This window comes from Microtus oregoni, unplaced genomic scaffold (assembly GCF_018167655.1).
Source record: "Microtus oregoni isolate MIOR12 unplaced genomic scaffold, Mior012 000202F_ref0000011, whole genome shotgun sequence".
Taxonomy (NCBI): Eukaryota; Metazoa; Chordata; class Mammalia; order Rodentia; family Cricetidae; genus Microtus; species Microtus oregoni.
Genome location: NW_024544861.1, coordinates 167,109 through 188,503, shown reverse-complemented (window position 1 = coordinate 188,503; position 21,395 = coordinate 167,109). Strand labels below are relative to the sequence as shown.

The 21,395-nt window shown below is 40.0% G+C and overlaps 1 protein-coding gene across 3 annotated transcripts in view; it reads right to left on the bottom strand.

The window, feature by feature from the left end:
* The window catches only part of LOC121445538 (5-hydroxytryptamine receptor 4-like), a 170,269-nt gene that overhangs the window by 85,322 nt on the left and 63,552 nt on the right, over nucleotides 1-21,395 (bottom strand). For all 3 annotated transcript variants that reach the window (XM_041647655.1, XM_041647656.1, XM_041647657.1), the window contains exons 3-4: nucleotides 3,696-3,821; nucleotides 2,287-2,487 (exon numbers count right to left, since the gene is read on the bottom strand). In XM_041647655.1, coding sequence (XP_041503589.1) covers nucleotides 2,287-2,487; nucleotides 3,696-3,821 — 327 coding nt within the window. The remainder of the gene's footprint in view (nucleotides 1-2,286; nucleotides 2,488-3,695; nucleotides 3,822-21,395) is intronic.

Here is a 21,395-nt window from a genome sequence, read left to right as displayed (position 1 = left end):
GGATGTACTCACTCATATTTGGTTTCTAGCCATAAATAAAGGACATTGAGCCTATAATTCATGATCCTAGAGAAGCTAAATAGGATGGTGAACCCAAAGAAAGACATATAGTCATCCTCCTGGAGATTAACTTTCATCGGGCGATGAAAGCAGACAGAGACAGAGACCCACACGGGAGCACCAGACTGAAATCCCAAGGTCCAAATCAGGAGCAGAAGGAGAGAGAGCACGAGCAAGGAACTCAGGACCGTGAGGGGTGCACCCACATACTTTAGCCTCCCCCCCTTTTTTTTGAGACAAAGAAAACTGAGACTCAGAAAGACTTATTAACTCACTGCCAATCTCAGAGGCAAAATCTGACAGAGCTGAAATTTAAAGTTAAATCCCTCAAATTTGAAAACAGATGGCTTTTAATGTCCAATTCTTAACTGCTTCCCTACGATGTGTGCCTTCATGAAGAAATGTTCAAGAGGGAGTATAAGCTTAAATCTATAAATCTGAAGCCAAACCCCATGGGAGACCTTCGGCTCTTGTCTTGGGGCTGTCTGCTCTCTACAGCAGAAAGATGAATTTTGTCCTCTTTTATTCCCTGCATGGCTCATTTTCTTCTCCTGGCTTTTGCGAAAATCTCACTGATTTCCAGCTCCCTTTTATCCCCAGCCTTACTTTTTTTTCTCTAAGTTTCTATATTATATCAAGTCTTACAGATCATTCTAGCAATGAAGATATACAGGCTAACCTCTAGGATTTCCCTACATTTTCTCCTTCCTCATACTTTCTTTTCTGTAATATGAAATTTCATGTAGTAGAAAATGCCTTTGAGATGCTCTTCAGACACTGGTGTCCAATTATAAGCAAGCTAAGACACAGAAATTTCTAATTAGGACTCATGGTGGGTCTTGCTGTTGGCACCTATCTATGCAGTGGAATCTCATTATACCTGCACAGAACCTAGGCAATTTGACTTTGTGCTCTTGTCAGAAGAACAAAGAAAGTGATTTAAACAGAGCAGGCTTGCCAGGCAGGCGGTGGTGGTGCACGCCTTAAATTCCAGCACTTGGGAGGTAGAGGCAGGTGGATCTCTGTGAGTTCAAGGCCAGCCTGGTCTATACAGCAAGTTCCAGGACAGACAGGGCTGTTACACAGAAAAACCCTGTCTTGAAAAACAAACAAACAAAAAGAAGAAGAGGGGGAGGAGGAAGAGACGGAGGAGGCTGTCGCTGTCACACCTGCCTTCCTTCCAATCGGTGCTCTCATAGGGAAGGGGTGAAGCTGTTGTTACCACAGCACATTGCAGCTCTTAAGTACCTGCCCCTGATGAGTAATTTTCTAAGAAGCCATTACTTTACTCTTTAAAGATGAATATTTTAGACATATAACATTATCTAACTTTTGCGGACTATTTTTCTAAGTTCTCGATTTAAGAAACGCGTCTTTCCCAAGCCAGGGAAATAGGTCTCAGGGCAGCTGGAGAGAAAGTGAGATGCTGTCTCTGACAATCTAAGCTCATGAAACTTCTGACTCACATTTTCTTCTGTTCTCACCCCTATGCCACATACATTCTCAGAGTTGTCTGACTTCTAAAGAATATTCTTTCATCTGTTAGTCCATGAGAATGAATAGAAATTGGAGAATGGAAAGAGCTGATAACCATGCACTCCCAAAAAATGGGGCAAAGGTTGGAATTATTAGGCAACCTAAAGTATAAACAAACAAACAAAAAAGCAGAACAAAACAAACGAACAATAAGAGCCCAGTTAACATTGGGATAGATATGATAAGCTGAATTTCTAAAACAGTAATTACTAGAAATTTTATTATCAACTTTCACTTTCTAGGGAAAAAATCCCCATGATCACAGGCACTTTCCTAGACTTTAGTTATCATGTGGCATATTTTAGGAGACAGTCATGCTCAAACACGGTGATGTCACTCTGAACTGGCCCATACCCTCCTGGGCAGAGACACTTAAATCTTACTACCTACCTATCTCCCTTAGCATTTCATTCCTGTCAATAATATAAAGCTAGAAGTCAACGTAGGTAAGGATACCTATCTACAAGCAATTGCCAGACTGTGCAACTTTTGGATCTTCAACATCCCTAAGAGTGCCTGACTGGGAAGAAGTCCTCCACGAGGACTGTCCTGGTGCAGGAATCATCGACCTTCCATCTCTGACTCTGGAACTAATTTCATGAGATGGGTTAGGAAGGAAAGACACTGGCTAGTATCTGCTAGTTCACTGGTGTCAACTGGGTTCCATTCTGCGTATTGTTCAGCTCTTACCTATCCAGTGCAATGCAGCATAGGTGAAAAATCGATGCTGTGGTGAGCAGGACATCCAGAGAGGTCCGGACCAGGCAAAACATCTCCCCATAAATCCAGACGTCTTGGACCAGCTCAATGGCACCAAAAGGCATTACCAGCACCGACACCAGCAGATCGGCAAAGGCAAGAGACACAATGAAATAATTGGTTTTTATTTTCCTGTGAGTGAAAAAGTATGAGCAAGGTGGCAGGGGAAGGATATGGAGAAGAAAGTAGGAAGAAAAAGCAAGAGAAGAGTTGGGGGAAGTGGAAGGAAGGAAAGAAGGGAGGTAGACAAGGAAAGAAAAGTCACACATTAAACATAATACCCAAGACTCAGTTTTCCCTTCTGCACCACGGCCAAAAAGAAACGCTGTGGTTCAGCCTCTTCTGACTTCTCCAGACCCATTTCAAGCCCAAAGATACCTTTCCCTCTCTTTTCTGGCCTGACCAGAGGCCACCAGTGTACTGAGAAGGGCTCTGAGGCTCCACACAATCGCACTCTTCCCCACCCACTCTCCCAGTCACTGTCCACCCTGGCTCTAGTCCTGGCTGAGGCGCTCCCACAGAGCCCTCTCAAGATGCTGCTCTTACAGACAGTGTCAAGTGTACTACATGCAGCTACTAGGGTGCCCTCTTGTGTACCCCCTTAGTGTGTGACCCCAGCCAAAAGTCTGCATTGCCCTTTCTCCCCCTCTTTACTGGTTCAGGGCAGGTCCTGCTTAGAAAGGAGCTACCTTTAGCTCATCTCTTCCTTCACGGCCCAATGGTCCTTATACCAGGCCACACACTAGAAATATTTGGTGGATTTTAGCAAATATCAGTGCCCAGGGTTCAACTTAGGATCAATTAGACAAAAAGTCTTGTGGATAACATCTTCCTCCACTGAAGATTGCTACATAAGATACAGGATGGCCGTTTGACTTTTAACACTGAATTACTTTTTTAAACATAAATATTTCCACAATATTGCACAGGACATACCAATATCATACGGTAGTATTTTGAAAAATATCTCAGGTGATTATAAATGTAGTCACAGTTGACACTGATAATGGACAATATGTGATAGATACAATGTTTATTCTTACTCTGCCCTGAATCATTGGTAGCAGAAGGGTATATATATATATATATATATATATATATCACAGCTATTTAAACAAATGCAACACAGCATCGATAAACAGACATGATGGAATTAGCTCAGGGTGCTCCTGTGGTTATGTTAGTGTTGGGGTTGTAGGATTATATATGATCCCTTTTCTGTCTTTCAAAACCTGTTCTCATGAACGTGAGAAATTAAAATGGAAATTGTTCAGAGCCAATTTTCCAGGGTGATCCCTCTGACACCCGTGTTTCACCAGAGGTTCCCCTGTAGTGCTCACCTGAGCTGCCTGTCCCTGCACACAGCCACCATCACCAGCAGGTTGCCCAGGATGGCCATCAGGATAACCACCGAGAGGAATGTTAGCAGCACGACCTTCTCCACGGACCCGAAACCCTCATTGGAACTGGAGGACATGTGAAAACAAAACACAAAGATGTAAGGGAGCCTCAATGACACTGGGAAGGAATTCAGCTTCCGTTCAATCTCCAGGAAGTTCACTTCACCATCAATCAGCAGTAGTAACAGCTAAACTTGCCAGAGTCTTGTTGGGCTTTCCTGGATGCCTGGAGAATATGAGCAGAGGTCTGAGGAGGGGAATCTCTAGCCTTGACTGCATGGTGCTATTTTGTTTCATTCTTCCCTTGAGATTCACCTTGTATAATACTCAAGTATTCACTTGGTCGATTTGTTTTGCACACCTGTCTCATCTACAGTGCAGGCACCATAACACAAGGACCCCAGTTGTTTTACTCACTGGTGTGTCTTCAATGCATCATTCTCACTTATCAGATGGAGGAGATGACGGTTGATCAATGAATGATAGGAACTGAAACCAAGGGCTGCATGAATGCAAGGGCTACTCTTTTCTGAGTTTCAGTATGGCTTGAGTAAAAGCTGTGCTTTATAGGTGGGCTGTCTGGGAAGGGACAGCCATGCTTGAAAAGTGTTCTTGTGATAATTCACAAATGACCTCAGATTCTGGGAAGTATATGAGACAAGAAGCTCAATCTCATCGTCTACTTTATGACTGTGTTGTTTTTCTGTCACCTTATGTCATGTTGATACTTCAAATTCGTGTTCTTGCCAATTTCAGCACCCGATTAGACTCTACAAATTCTCTCCTACAAGCATAAGCTCAGCATTTTGTTTTATTAACTTGAAGTGAATGCTTCTTCTCAATGAAAGCAAAATATTTTCTGGTTGCTCAGAAACTGTAAGAAACAATCAAGTTCCTAATGTCACAAAAAGCTCTATTTAAGAAGCTTGAGCTTTAATGCCAGCACTCAGGAGGAAGAGGCAGGTGGATCTCAGTGACTTCAAGGCCAGTTTGGTATACATAATGAATTCCAGGACAGTCAAATCTACAGAGAGAAACACTTTCTCAAAAAACAAAACAAACAAGAAAAGTTTGAAAATGGTTTTAAACTTCTGGACGTGAACTGTCCGTGTCAGCACAGAAAACTGAAGGAAGAAAGTCAAAGTTGTTGGGATAGTTGAGTGTCTGGTTTGTGAGAGGACATTTTTCACTTCAACACAACACACAGAACACAAGGTGCCAAAAACCAAGAATCTCCTGTCTATACCGCACTTCTTTGACCGAAAAATTAAAATGAGCATTGACCCCTAATATCCAGAGTTGGCTCAGTTCTAAATTCGACCCTGTTCACAACTTCTTCCTGTCGGCATGCCCAGAAGAAAGCATGCCGCTGGGGATAAGAAATGATCCTTAGCCAGTGGGAGACTGTGGAAGACACTTCACTCTGTCTTTCCTTACATTGACTGAAATGCTTAGGGCTGGAGTTCACACAAAAAGAATTGTTTACCTAAATCACCCTTCTATACTTAAGCTCCAGCCTTCAAACACTGAAGAGGGAAGATCTAATCCAATAAAAACACAGTGATTTGCTCACCAAAACCTAATTTTAACTTGAGCCATATTGATTGAGATAAAGAGCCTAATAAAGAAGGTGATAATGGTTTGTTTTCTGTGTGCTCTTTCCAGGCTCTAACTCAAAGACTCAGAGAACCTCTGAATCATCTTCCTCCTCAGGGCTTTGTATTGTATGCTCATCATTCTCTATAATTAAAAAAACTTAGTTTATGTGTATGAGTACTTTGCCTGCGTGTGTGTGTGTGTGTGTGTGTGTGTGTGTATACATATATACATATATATGTATACATATACATATATATACGTATATACATATATATGTATATATACATATATACGTATATATACATGTATACGTATATATACATATATACGTATATATATATGTGTATATATATATATATATACATACATCACATGTGGGCCCACAGAGGTCAAAAGAAAGTGTCAAATCCTCTGGAACTGAAATTACCAATGATTTATAGCTATTATGTAGGTGCTGGGAATCAAACCTGGGTCCTCTGGAATAGCAACTGTGCTCTGATCCACTGTGCCATCTCTCCAGCGTTAATACCCATTCTTTATAAAATGTGCTTTCAGCGTTTGGTTGCTTTTTGCCATTCTTGTCTGATCAACCCTAAGGCCATGTCCAGTAGCCAACACACATTTCTCATCTTCAAGGTGTTGACTACCTGAAATAACTTTTAAGATTATTTTGTAAGTCGATGTACCTTAAAGACATCACACCAGGTGAAATGCACGAAAAGAATGAACGGACAAATCCATGATTCTGCCTACATTAGACTCATAAAATAGATATATCCACAAGGAAAGAGAGTGGAATAATGACTCCCTAAGTTTTGGGGTAAAAGGGAGTGGGAAATTATTACTTAATAGGTGCAGAGTGATCCTTCGGAGTACAGGGGAAGTTCTGGAAACAGTATTGATGATAATAGTTCCGCACCATTATGCACGTACTTATTACTGAAGTGTGCAATTATAATCATTATGAAATACATTACCAGTAAAAAGGTCTATTTGTGATTTATTATAATAAAAAATATACAGATGAGTATGCATCAGGATGTTAGTACACAAGACTTCTGTGCTAGTGGCCAGCTGGGCTGAGTAATTTAGGTCCCTTTCTTACCTACAAGGGCTGATACGAATATACCCTTAGCAGGTAGATTCTCTGCATAACTCACCTTCCCCATCAGAACCACTTTCCTTGGGTTGATTTTCTCCTTTTACGAAAAGAAAACAATCATGTTCAGAGTGTCTGTAACTAGCACCTCTGGCTGCAAAGAATCTATATTTAAAGAATGTGGGTCAGAGGGTTAATGTCGTGGTTCATCTGTTGCACGCCAATTAGCAGTTGGAAGATGTTAGCCATTAAATTGTGAGTGATAAGCACAACGTATCCACAGAGAGAACTTTTATAATTAGGCAAAAGTAAGTATAAATGCCAGTTGCAACAATTAAAATAAATCAGGAGCCACTTTTTCAAAACCTACGTTAGATCCCTGGGTGGCCTCTGACACCCTCCAGGAACCCTGGCAAGAGCAATGAGACAGTTCTCACCACAGAGCTGCCATATACACTAAGTGGGTTCTTTGGCAGCTCTTCCTGTGAGAGATTTTCTTACATTTTTTCAGAGATCTTTTGACCCATTAATAAAGCGATTTTACAAAATTGTAGGCTGTGTTTAACATTTTCTCTGTTCTTAGTCAAAGCAAAAGAAAAGACTAAACCTGGGTATTCTATGTTAAGTTAGTTTATATAAAGCCAATGTCAAAGGACAGCGCTGATAACAAATTATTGTTATAAATTTCAGAAGCCTATACACACAATAGGATAAGGTGCATATCATGCTACAAACGTGCTCGATTCTATCCTGGCTTTATTAATAATAAGCTACGTGACTTTACAGCACTCACTTATTTTCTCTGAGCCTCAGTTTCTTTATGGATTAGCTTTATAGAAGTTTGAGCAGATGTCTCAACACCCATCAAATACACATTGAGAAGCAACTATATGCCAAGTGCTGTGCTGGACACAGATAAAGCCCACTGTGGTGGAAGCAGAGAAGGTAGACAGGGACAGCCAAAGAACAAATGCAGGCGTGGTCAGAGCTTCAAAGTAGTTCCCTTGCTTTCATCTCGGTGATTCACTGAGTATTTTTTCCAGTTACAGATCCCGGTGTGGAGCATCTCAGGTGAAGCATGGGATTCTAGCTTGCTCGCCCTCTGTGCCACTGAGGTTCTTCCTGAAGCACACCTTCTTTTATTTTGTGCAGGGAGGATGAGGTGCATGTGGTTGTACATGCACACAGAAGCCGGAGGCTGACCTCAGATATCTTCCTCAGTCACCGCTCCTCCTTGTGCATTGAAGCAGGGTCTTTCACTATACCTGGGGCTTATCAATTCAGCTATACTAGTGTGCTACTAAGCCCAGGTGTCCTCTTGTGTCTGCTTCACCCATGTTGGGATTTCAGTGACAACGCTACTCTGCCTGGCAATTCTACTGCAGATGCTGTGGAATGGATTCAGATCGTTATAATTCATCTCTCCAATCTTCTGAATTAGACCTGGATTATAAAACTCTAAAGGGCATAAGCATGAAGGTGTGATACAGAGCGATTAAACGAGAGGGAAATGTTAGGTAGTCCAGGAACACTGCAGATGATATCCAGGTGACCTTTGGAGAGGACACAGACATCGAGGAAACAGAGTAGAGCTCAAGAGGAAATGCCTTGAGATGGGAACTCCTTTCTGTGTTCTCTCTCGGGGAGGAAAGCACCTGAAATGAGTTCACAAAAGTAATGAGAAGCAGCCTCTTAGTGCTGTTCCTCCCTGGTGAGATGCTGATGTTGGCAGAATGAGAGCTACGAGGAGGCAGGAGAGGTGGTCCTCCCCACAGAAGAGCACACCAACTGCTTGTCCAGTGCCAAAATGGTCAGCCCAAAAAGCATAATACAAACAACATTATATGAACTGAGAATATTATGTTTAGGAATATATGTATATATGTGTATGTATATATGTTTGCACACAATAACAATGAAAGAAGAGGCCATGAATTTGAAAGAGAATGGGAGGGTATAAAGGAAGTTTTGGAGCAAGGAAAAAGAAGGAAGAAATGCTGTAATTATAATCTCAATCATAAAAATGTTTGAAAATTTATAGGTGCAAAGAAGACAGTGCTTACCACAAAAGGGGCAGCATTCGCATATATGTTATTTAATATCCAATACTCAAAGAGTAATAGCATGGGTAGTGGTAAGAAGAAAAAGTGAATCTATATTTCTAATTTGCATACATATACATGGTATAATTATTCAATGGAAAAATAAGATGTGAAATACCTGTAAGAGCTTCGAGTATACATCTTAAATAGACAGCTAGGTACCTATATCTACAACTGAGAAGGGTTATTCAGGCAGGAAATACACATGGTATTTGCCTTGGGGAAGAATGTAAACATCCAAGAAGCGGGCCAGAGTCTTGACTTCAACATACTGTAGAGAAGGTAGCAGCTGAAGATACTGAGAAAGTCCGAAACAACGTCAGAGCACCAGATAAATGTGGCATCGTAGAAGGAAGAACAAAAGGAAAGTTTCTTGAGAGCATCCTGTGTTAGTGTGGGTATCACACTTATCCTTGTGTGAGTGCACCGAGATTGTGAGGTGGGGATGGGTACAGAAAGAGCTGCATGGGCATATTTGAGTGTCCCGGAATCCTCTGTGAATTCACACTGTGTCTTTTCAGAGATGTTTCCCCTGTATGTGGCGATGCTAACATTAGGAATGGTAGGCTTTTCCTCTGACAAAGATCTTAGTCCAATGATGAAGTTCTCTTTTCAACATAGTTTTATTGGGATGGTCAATTTGTAAGTATATAAAAGAATTACTCAGTTATCACATCTGAGTCAGTCTTAATTATTCCCCAGTGTTATTGTGCTCTAGTTTTCTCGATTTCTTTCCATAAATTCTATTGAAATGTTTTTTCTTTTAAACACACACACACACACACACACAACAGCATTGTTTTCAGGGTTTCAATGTATCAGCCTGCAGAGTAAAGAGAGCATACTAAAATCTGTAAGTGAGAAACAAATTATATATAAAGGCAGGCCCATCAGAATAATAGCTGAATCTTCAAACTTTAAAAGTGAGACAGGCTTGTCATATTACATTTCAAGTTTTGGGATAACAACTGTCAACAAAGACAACAATAGTCAACAAAATTATCAGTATTGTTCACAATAAAAACACGCTAAAGAACTAATTAAATCTGCTTTACAGAAAAGGACTCCTTCAGACAAAAAGAAAGATAAATATATACACGAGGCAACTGATACCAATAAACCACACACAGAGTCTGGCTTGGGTAGCAAGATACATTTCCTGGAGGCAATAAATATTAAGAACCTGATTTTAAATCAAAGCTGCTAGGCTGTGTTTTATGTCTGGGAAACTAAGATCATTAATATTTGGAATTAGTATTAAAAGGTGTGCATTAGTTCCTGTCATTTTGTAGTCTTTGATGTTTTCCAGTTTCTCACCTGCTTAATCTCAAATAAATAACTTAATGATGTACCTTTGGGCCTTGAAAAACAAAACAAAGCAATAAAAATAAAGCAAGCCAAATCTTCAATCAGCACATAGAAGGAAATAATGGGTAGACAGGACTTAATGAAATGAAAATATAAAGCAATATAGAGAAACCAAGAATCAGTTATTTAAAAGACAAATAGAAAAAACAAACCTAGTGAGACAAATATAAGATCACTCTTGGTACATACTCACTGTCCCATAGCTCCTTTACTCTGGTTTCTCCAGACTTAATTCTTTAGGAGCCTCTCCTCCCAACCCATATCTATTCCCTGGGGATTCCATCTCTTGATGCTGTCCTAGGTTATACTTAGCTCTATCTCATTGCCCATGTCATTCTTTCCTCTTAGCCTATGTCTACCCCTTTATGTCACCAGCAAAAACACCCATGGACCCACACAGTCACAAATTCTAAGATTTCATTAAGAAACCCCAGATGTCAGCCTAGATCACTATTCCCAGCAAAACTATCACTCACAATTGATAGAGAAAGAAAAACAGTCTATAATAAAACCAAATTTAAGCAATTTCTGCCTATCAAGTCAGCTCTATAGAATGCACTAGAAGGAAAACTTCAGTATGAAGAGGCTAACTACACCCAAGAAGTCACAAATAAATAATCCCAGAACAATAAATCAAAAGGGAGAAACTTCTACACCAATACAACAAAATAGCAGGAATCAATAATTAATGATCACCAACAAGGAAGAGAGGACCCAAATTAATAAATTATAGATAAAAAGAGGCATTATATCATACTAATGACTTTCATAAGATCTTTAGAACATATTTTAAAGACATACATTCTACTAAATTGAAAAATCTAAAAGAAATGTATGAATTCCTGATGTATATAACTTGTCAGAAGATTTGGAAAGATATTACATGCTCATGGATTGTTATGATCAATATTGGGGAAATATCCATCTTATTCAAAACAATCTACAGATTCAGTGCAATCCTTATCAAAATTCAAACACAATTCCTCACAGAAAATTTAAAAATAATCTTAAATTTCATAACGAAACTCTAAAGATCTAAAATAGCCCAAACCAACCCTGAACAACAAGAGCAAAAACCTGTGGGCAGTATCACCATTTCAAATTACTTTGCATGGTACTAGCATTAACACAATCTCTCTCTCTCTCTCTCTCTCCCTCCCTCCCTCCCTCCCTCCCCCCCCCCCCCTCTCTCTCTCTCTCTCTCTCTCTCTCTCTCTCTCTCACACACACACACACACATAAATACACACAAACACATATACACACATTGATCAATGGAATTTTGCCACCTGACTTTTGATAAAGAGTGCAAAAATATACATTGGGGGAGACAGAAAATGATGCTGATAAGACCAGATAGCTATGTGTGGAAGATTGAAATGCAATCCTTATCTCAAATCCTGTATAAAACTCAACTCATCATCAAATGGATCAGGGAACATAAGACCTAATTTCCTGAATCTGATAGAGTAGGAAACCAATCTGAACTCACTAGCAAAAGAAAGACTTTCTGAACAGGGCCTTGAAGTTATCGACATTAAAACCAACAATTAATAAATGAGATCTTAGTAAACTAAAATGTTTCTGTACAGAAAGGCACCTTCACTTGAGTGAAGAGCCAACCCATATAATGGGAAAAGTCTTTGCTAGACACACATTTTACAGAAGGTTAGTACTTAGAATATACACATAACTCAAAATATATATCATCAAAGAAACAAAACAAATAAAAAATTTAAGTAGGGCATGGACCTCAAATCTAAACATCTAAAAAACAGTTTTTAAATATCCAACAATTTTACTCACCAGAGAAATGCAAATCAAAACTACCTTGAAACTTCATCTTAGCCAAGTCAGAATGGGTAAGGTTATTAACCCAGAAAGCAAAACAAACCTGACAATATATATTTGCATGAACACGGAGGGAAAAGGGAACACCTCTTCACTGATGGTGGCACTGCAAACTGGCATTTCCACTACAGAAATCAGTGTGGAGATACCTTAAAGTTCTAAAAAAAAGCTACACCACTCTTGAGTATATACCCAAAAGATTTTCTTTTTTTCTTTTCTTTTCTTTTTTTTTTTTTTTTTTTGGTTTTTTGAGACAGGGTTTCTCCGTGGCTTTTGAGCCTGTCCTGGAACTAGCTCTGTAGACCAGGCTGGTCTCGAACTCACAGAGATCCGCCTGCCTCTGCCTCCCAAGTGCTGGGATTAAAGGCGTGCACCACTATCGCCCGGCTCCCAAAGGATTTTCTATCTTAAAATGGAGATACCTGCTCATCTGCATTCATTGCCACTCTATTCATAATAGCTAGGAAATGAAAACAGCTTTAATGTCAATCAACTGATGAAATGTATAATAAAAATATGCCATATTTGTACAACAGAATATTATTCCGGTATTAAGAAAAATAAAATTATGAAATCGGCAAGTAAATCATTCTGAACGAAGTAACCCAGAACCAGAAAGACAAACGTTGTATATTTTCTCTCATTTGGGATGGTTAGCTTTGAACTTTCAGATGTGAATTTTATTTAGAATACACATGGAGGCTAGTAAATTATTAAGGAGCCATGGGGGAGAAGCTTTTAAGGCAGAGGAGATAGAATGGAATGAAATATAGGGCTAAAGGAGTTAAATAGGAATAATTGAGCAGGAAGGATTAAATTGGTTTTGGTGAGGGAAGGGCATGATAGAGGTGGGAGAACAAGAAGGGATAAATAATACAAGACCTTACAAAAAAGACAAATAGAAAGTTAGAACTATAGGAGCTTCCATAAACACACACATACCTGCACACACACACACACACACACACACACACACACACACACACACACACAGAGTGTTACCCTATAACAGAGCAACAATGTCCCTTCTAGACATCAGAGGCTAGCAAATAAAAATGTTCAGTGTCAGGACTAGGATACTCATTTTGGAGTTGTTAGTAATAAGGTCTCAAAGACTTTCAGTCAGTATAGGGCAATGCTAATGTTCTTGATTACCTTCTTAGGGTTTCTATTGCTGTAAAGAGAGACACCATGACCATGGAAACTCTTATAAAGGAAAACATTTATTTGGGGCTGGCTTACAGTCCAGATGTTTTGTCATCACGATGGGAAACATGATAGCATGCAGACAGACATGGTGCTGACATAGGAGCCGAGAGTTCTATATCTGGATCTGCAGATACCAGGAAGAGACAATGAGGCATTAAGCCTGGTTTGAGCATCTGAGACCTCAAAGCCCACCCTCAGTGACACACTTCCTCCAACAACACCACATCGCCTCCAACAAGGCTACAATACCAGTAGTGGCAGTCCCTGTGAAATTATGGGGTTGTTTTCATTAAAACTATCACAGTTACCTTCCAGAATGCAATGGAAAGACCCCACTGATGAAGAAACTATATACTTGAATCATAGAATGTGGAAAAATCAAGCTGGGATTGACCTGGACTTTCATCCCTACTGGCTATCTTTGATAGAGCTGGAAGATAATATGTATACTACTGAAAAAGAAAAGTAATAATCAATCATTACGAGCTGTGAAACCAACAAGCTACAGTAATGACTGGTCCAGCAAGATATGCTCTCTGGTACAATAGTAGCATGACCATCAAGGAAGTAACTCATGACTTTCTTATTAGATTTGAGTCCTACTTCCCAATATGAAAACAATACCTAGCACCATTATCTAGCCAAGCACCTGTAAGTAGACAGGTCATAGGTGCTAGCAGATAACCTATTACTATTATTTTGCTATATTGACATAATATTAAACCAACCCCCAATGCCTCATCATTATACACATGGATTAATACATTTCTTATCGCCGTCAGAAAAAATTTTATTTGCAGTATACAGCGCATAGAGACCCACAAATGGCCAGAGTGAAGAAAATAAGAGACTAAAGAATGTCTAGCCCTAGATGAAACATATGAACCATTCCCCCGCCTTCCAAGGCTTAGCAATAATTGTGGAAGATAGGTGTTCTGGAAAGTTTAATGTCAACTTGACACAAGCTTTAGTCATCTGAGAGAAAATAGCCTCAATTAGGAAGATCAGACTGTAGGCAAACCTGTAGGGCGTTTTCTTAATTAGAGATTGATGCAGGAGGGCCAAGCCTCTTGTAGGTGGTGCCATCCCCAGGCTGGGGGTCCTGGTTCTGTAAGAAAGCAGTCTGAGCAAGCCATGATGAGTCAAGCTACTCATCAGCACTCCTCCATGGCTTCCGCATCAGCTCTTGCCTCCAGGTTCCTGCTCAGTAGGTTGCCTTTTTGTCTTAATGACAGTGTCCTTTGCTTTACAGAAGCTTCTCAGTTTTAGGAGGTCCCATTTATTCAATGTTGCCCTTATTGTCTGTGCTACAGGGGTTATACATAGGAAGTGGTCTCCTGTGCCCATATGTTGTAGACTATTTCCCACTTTCTCTTCTATCAGGTTCAGTGTGTTCAGATTGATATTGAGATCTTTAATCCATTTGGACTTGAGTTTCGTGCATGGTGATAGATATGGATCTAGACGTTGTTGATGTATTTACTGCCTGTATATATCGTATACAGTCATTGTACTTATTATATATAGTTTTCTTATATTAGTTATAGTCTTCTTTTTATTTTAGACAAAAAGGGGAAATGTAGTGGTATTTCAATTATATTTTAATATATAAAGACTGCCTGAAGATTTGAGAGTAAAGCAGTCCCACTGGTTCACCTTACAGACCAGATTATGGTAGCATACACCTTTAATTTCAGTAGTCACAATGACACCCACCTTTAATCCCAGTAGCCACACTTGTTACTATAGAAACTGGGTGGTGCCTGCCTTTAATCCCAGCCCTAGAGAGTAGTATAAAATGGGGGAAGATAGCTCTCAAACACACAATCTCATTCTGAGATTCCTGGAGGCAGGATCGCCATTTCAGACTGAAATGGAGGTAAGAGCCAGTGGCTGGCTCTTTTGCTTTTCAGATCTTCAGGTTGAACCTCAGTTTCTGAACCTGAGATTTTATTAATCGTGCTTCACTTAATCATACTTCAGGGAAGGTTTTTTTAAATTGTTGTTGTTGTTGTTATTGTGCTGGCTTATTTATCTTCACAGTTATGCCATCTGACACTGCTATACTGCCACATGGTCCAGAGACAGTATTCTGCATCTGTCAAATGGTGGAGCTGGGATTTAAGCCCATGTATTCTGGTTGCAAGTTCAGTGTTATTTCATTAACTAGAGGCATGCTAATTTGAAACTGAGTAAATTTCCTTTAGAGAAAAGACATGCTGAAGTTTAACTTTTTGTCTAAGAGCTTAAGAAAAATAGGCTGGCGATGACAGCTTAATATTCGTAATACATGCTGGCTATATGAAATGGTATAAACAAAGAGTAAGTCCTATGGGATAGAAATTATATATAATGGAATTTCTTTATAGTATTAAAATAGCTCACACCGATTTTGAAGAGAAGAAGTTGGTACACGTGTGCTGACAGGTAATTTGGAACTGAAACCGCACGGACTGACATTCTCCTGGATCCTCCTAAAAGCACATTTGAAACCAAAGATCCCACATAGCAGGCATGAGAAAAGCTCCAAAGTTCAAAGAGGTTTGTCTATACAGTGCACTACAGCATGCGAAAAGCTTCAAAGTTCAAAGAGGTTTCGTCTATACAGAGCATTACAGAGTTAAGTTACAAAAGAAAGAGAGTACAAAGGATATCAAAATCAAAGACACCATTCTCTGAGCCATGTGTGAGTGTTGTAAACCAAATCCAGAACCAATCTGACAAAGTACCAACTACGTTAGGGAAGAGCCTCTCCACTTCAGTGTGTCAATTGCTATGGGTCCATTCTTTTGGGACGTGACATGATTAATGATAGTGTTTATAAATTAGACCATAAAAGAGGTTCCATCATTTTAAGAAAGTTCATTCTAACAGAATAGAAAGGGAGCAGATAGAGACACGTTCATGTTTATTTGTGGATTCCATATAGCATCTTGGACTTACTTTGCCAATATCTCTTTACCCACAACTGTTTGGGAAGATGCCTACTGAGTATAGAAATATCTTCCTCCGTGCTAAAATGTACAATAATATCTTTTTAGTGTTTGGATGGTGATTTCTTTGAAAGGATTACCTTGATTGTAAGAAGGTCAGTGTGGGAGGGTGGGGGAAGAACGGGAATTGTATGTGGCCTCTCCGTTGTGGTCAATCATTCACTTCATGAAGCGCTCAAGTGAGAGCAGATTCTCACAGTCTGCTAATGACCTGCCTCCAGTTCATTTAAATGAAGGGAAAACAAAACAAAATAAACCCCTGTTTAATGTTACTCTGCTGCTGGGATAGCCAAACAACAGTCGGTGGCCAAGGTCAGCCCACTGCATTTTTGTAAATACGATTTTCACTGGAACACAAACACCACCCTTCATGGGCTTCTGCATTTTAATGGTGACATTCACGCCACATAGACAGAGCCCAGGGATTATTGTGGGAGCTTTCTGGCCAGCTAACGGCCTACTCCATGGCCTTTCATGAAAAAAAGTTTGATGGCCCTCAATCTTTAGGAACCAGAGACAAAAGTGATTTAAAGATATTGAGATGCCAGCTGTGGTGGTACATGGGTATAATCTAAGAAGTTGGGAGGCTGAGACATGAACTTTGAGGCCAGCCTAGGCTGCAGAGGGAGTTCTAGGCTAGCCAAGGCTATATAAGAAAGACCAAGACTAAAAATATTAAAATATAAATAAAAATTTCGAAGAACATAGTGTAGAAACAGTAAGACCAAAGGAGCCACTAACAAGATCTTGTTTAATTTGGGCTTTCATTTACCTGGGTTTCCTCCATCAGTGAAAGTGATGCCTTCCTATTGGCTGAGCCGTTGACAAAGCACCACGCCTCTGTCTTCCTTCTTTATTCTTTACTATTTTCTCAGTCTCTCACTTCTCCCTAATTTCCAGCCAACCCCCAAGAGGGGTCTTTCTTTTGTCTTTGTCTAGACATTCCTAAGTATCCATCCTCCTACCCATTTGGGGTGGGGGGAGGCAGTTCATCAGGCAGCTTAAATCTATGTGGCCTCAATTCAACTCTTGTTTTTCTTACCTCAGCCTGCTTTCCATCCTACTACAGGGCAAACCCACCGTTCCAGTTGATCAGGCAGCAATCTGGAATCATTTTTTTTTTTTTTTATGTCTCCTTCTCTACTATTCACACCTGTCAGCAAATCCTCCCAGCTCTGCCTTCTGGATGTCACCTTATATCTGGCCCTTCATCAGCTCCTGTTCTGGTTCCTGTTCTGTGGCATCCAGCCGTATAGCTGCATGACTTTTTCCCCTACCCCCCCCCCCCCAAAAAAAAAAACGTGTGACCTGGCATCCACTGCTTTCCACACACACTGCAGTCATCCGTAAGGCTGGATAAGCTTTGCAAAACATCTTGCCTGTAATGTACCACTTCTGTACTTACTACCCTCGACATGCCTCGCCACTCCCTGGATAGCAACACCCAAAGCCTCAATTGTGACCTAAATTGTGATCTTAGAGAGCTAGATTCCTATTTCCTCCACTGATCCAGATAGAGGGGCTCCCAGGCTTCCTTAGAGTTCCCAGGATGAGCCAAGCACACTCTCACTCCCAGCTTTCTCATCAGATGCTGCCCGCCCCCTACATCTTCCTGTCTACCCGGACCTCTCCGTCTAGGATCTCACTTCGTTCCAGTTGAGAAACCTAATACTGATTTCCACACAGACTAGACAAGTTTATAGTCCCACCAGCGGTATGTAAAACTCCCCCTTTCCACAATGTCATCAGTATTTGCTGCGTTTGTTTTCTCGGTGATTGCCACTCTGACTGGGGTAATTCCATTTCCCTGATGGCTAACAACATCGAGCACTTTAAAAAATATTTATCTGCATTTATATTCTTCTTTGAGGAATATCTATTTTCATTCACCAGCCCACTTAGCAATTGAAAGCTATTTTGATGTTTATTTTTTGCAATTCTTCATTCAAATTAGGCATATTTACAAAGACGACTGCATACAATGCGAAATTCCAGATTGACAACCACAACACAAGGGGCATGCATCACTTTTACAATAGGAATTTCCTGAAATGAAGAAAATATTATGGCATTAGGCATAGTGGCTACAGCAGTGTTAATTCCTTTGACAATAAGCTGCCTGTGTTCTGGCTACTGATAATATATACTTTTTGGTGAAAAAACAACTGATTCTTTTCATTATAGTAAGCAAAAAAGAAAATGAACATTTTATGAATGAAATTTTATGTATTCTTCAGTGACAATTCATTTGAAAACTTGCGTAAATCCTATTCCTGAAGTTAGGTAAGCAATTTTTGCAGTTCTTTACATGTTGTAGATACAGATCCTCTACCTGATGTATAGCTGACAAAGACTTGTGACTCTTTATGCTGTTGTTTATTTTAATCTCTTGTAATTTTGCCAATTCTTTGAATAATTTCCTGTGATGCTGAAGTTTTTTGCACAAAGTCCTTACCTCTGCCCAGATTGTGAAGTGTTTTCCTTTGGTTCCTTCAAGGTTTCAGGTCTGATATTAAGGTCTTTAATTCATTTTGAATTAGCTTAGTGCAGAATGAGAGATACGGATCTACTTGGATTCTTTTACATAGGAAGACCCCAGTTTCCCAGCACCATTTCTTTAAAGGGATTTTCTCCAATGCGCCCTTGACAAACTTTTCTTATTGCTGTGACAAAATATTTGACCCAAACAACTTAAGGAAGAGTTTGCTTTGGATTACAGTTTGAGGTTACATCCACAATGATGGCAATGCCATGACGACAAGATGAGGAAGCTGGTCACACTGTATCCCAGTCAGGAGTCAGAGAGAAATGGATGCTGGTACTCAGTACCATTTCTCCTTCTATTCAAAACCTCAGCCCATGGGGCAGTGTCACCCACATTCAGGGTGGGTTTTCCCTCCACGATTTAACCTTTCTGGAAACATTCTTACAGACACATCTAGAGTTGCGTTTCCATGGTGACTATAAATCCAGTCATGTTGACAGTGAAGATTAGTCACCACAACACCTTTGTCCAAACTATGTGGCAACAGCTGTGTGGGTTTGTTTATGGATCCTCCTTTCTACTCTGTTGAAGCTACATTTCTAATTTTGTTTAGATAAAATGCTATCTTTGCTAGTACAGACTTACAATTTGAGATCAATCATTGTTGTGTCTTTCTTCCTGTCTCTGTTTCCAAGTCTATCTTGGGTTCCAGGATTGCTTTTTCCAGCGCTTTGAGGAATGATGTTGTAGTCTTATGGAGATTATATTGCATCTATAGACTCTTTTGGTAATGTTGACATTTTCACATTAATTTTGCCAACCCATGACCATGAGAGATCTTTTTATCTTCTGGAATCTTGCTCAATGTCATTGTGGAAGTCTTCCATGTGCTTGGCTAGGCTTCTTCATTAGTGAGTGTTGTTTGTTGAAGCAATTATGAATGGAATATTTTTTCTGATTTGTTTCTCAATACATTTGTTATTAGTATATAGAAAAACTACTGATTTTTGTAGGTTGATTTTGTATGATACTATGCTGAAAGTGTTTATTAAAGCTTTGAGTTTTTAAGTGGAATCTTTAGAATTGTTTAAATATAGGTTCATATAATTTTCAAATAATAATTTGATTTATTTCCTGGTTTTCCTCTCTCTCTCTCTCTCTCTCTCTCTCTCTCTCTCTCTCTCCTTTTCTCTCTTTGAGAAAATTGGGGAGGCAGTGATGCATGCCTTTAATCCCAAAACTCAGGAGGCAGAAGCAGGCAGATCTCTGTGAGTTAAAGGCTAGCCTGGTCTACAGAACAAGTTCTAGGGGGGGTTCCAAAGCTACACAGAGAAGCCCTGTCTCAAAATAAAAAGAAGAAGAAAGAGAGAGAAAGAGTCATGGGGGGAAGAAGGGAAAAAGGGAAGGGTAGAGAAGATGGAGATCTTGTTTTGCTGAAGATTATAGAGAAAACACTTTCAGGTTTTCTCCAGTTACTTTAGTATTGGCTATAAGCTTATCATGTACAATGTTTACTATATTGATATCTTCCTTCTATGACTAGCTTCTTCAGAACTTTGATGTGGGAGTGATTTCTTATTAATAAAGAAACTGCCTAGACCCATTTGATAGGCCAACCCTTAGGTAGGCGGAGTAAACAGAATGGAATGCTGGGAGAAAGAAGCTGAGTCAGGGAGTCGCCATGATTCTCCCACTCCAGACAGACACAGGTTAAGATCATTCCTGGTAAGCCAGCTCTTGGGCTACACAGATTAATAGAAATGGGTTAGATCAATATGTAAAAGCTAGCCAATAAGAAACTGAAACTAATGGGTCAGGCAGTGTTTAAAAGAATACAGTTTCCGTGTAATTATTTCGGGGCATAAGCTAAAGCTAGCCATGTGGGTGGCTGGGTGCCAGGGACGCAGCCCCGCCGCTCCTTACTACAACAGAGTGGCACCCAACGTGCTAATGAACTCCACGTAAAACCCGAGAGAGCTTAATTTTAATCAGAGACGAAAACAGAGTTTAACACAGCTTTTGGCTGTTTGTTAGTGGCGTGCTGTAGAGAGATTTCCTGATTCGGCAACAGCAGCAGAAAAAAAAAGCTGCGTCATTTTAAAGTGCGGCTTCCTAGAACTGTGCCGCCAATGCAAACTCTGCCTTTAAAGCATTTCAACAGCTTTTATGGGACTGAATGTTTGTGTACCCGCTTGGGATCGGAAGGAGAGTGCTCTGAGACCATGCCTGGACTGATGGCCGAATCAGGCTTAGGCAGGTGGAAGGGCATGGCGTGTTTTCAGACTGCGCAGTGTTCTGCGTTTCAGATTTGGCTGTAACTTGGATAAAAAGAGTTTCTGTGCTGCACGCTCAGTCTCAAAATTAAACTGCTGAGTGTGGCTCCAATGTGGACTTGCTGTGTGCCTGGAACTGTGCTCAGCTCAGGGGCACCAATAGATCTGAGGCAGGAGTGGCTGCTCCATGCTGAACTGTGCTGACCTCAGGCAGGAGCTGCAGTAATTACCATAAAAACAGCGCAGTTAAGGTTTAGACTTGGCAGTAAACAGACAGTACCGTATTACCCCTACATGGTGCAACTTAAGTTTTTAAGAATTGCTTAACATTTTAAGAAATGCTCCTGGATAGTAAAAAAATGTTACAGATTCACAATAAAACAGATTCAGACATAAAAGACCACACTGTTGGATGAATGTACGTAGGCTTGAGAGAGAGAAGAAAAAGAATATAGAGAATAAAGTTAATGGTTTTAAAAAAAAAGGTAAAGTCTTTAAAGAGACAGAGTACAGATAGTTAAGAGATTAAAAGAAAAAAAGAAAAATAAGCCACGTAAAAATGGAAAATTCACAGAGAGTCTGCATTATGTACATTGTGCTTTCTTTAAAATTTTTGACTGTAAAGGAGCTAAGTACAGAGAGACATTTCATTACATGGGCT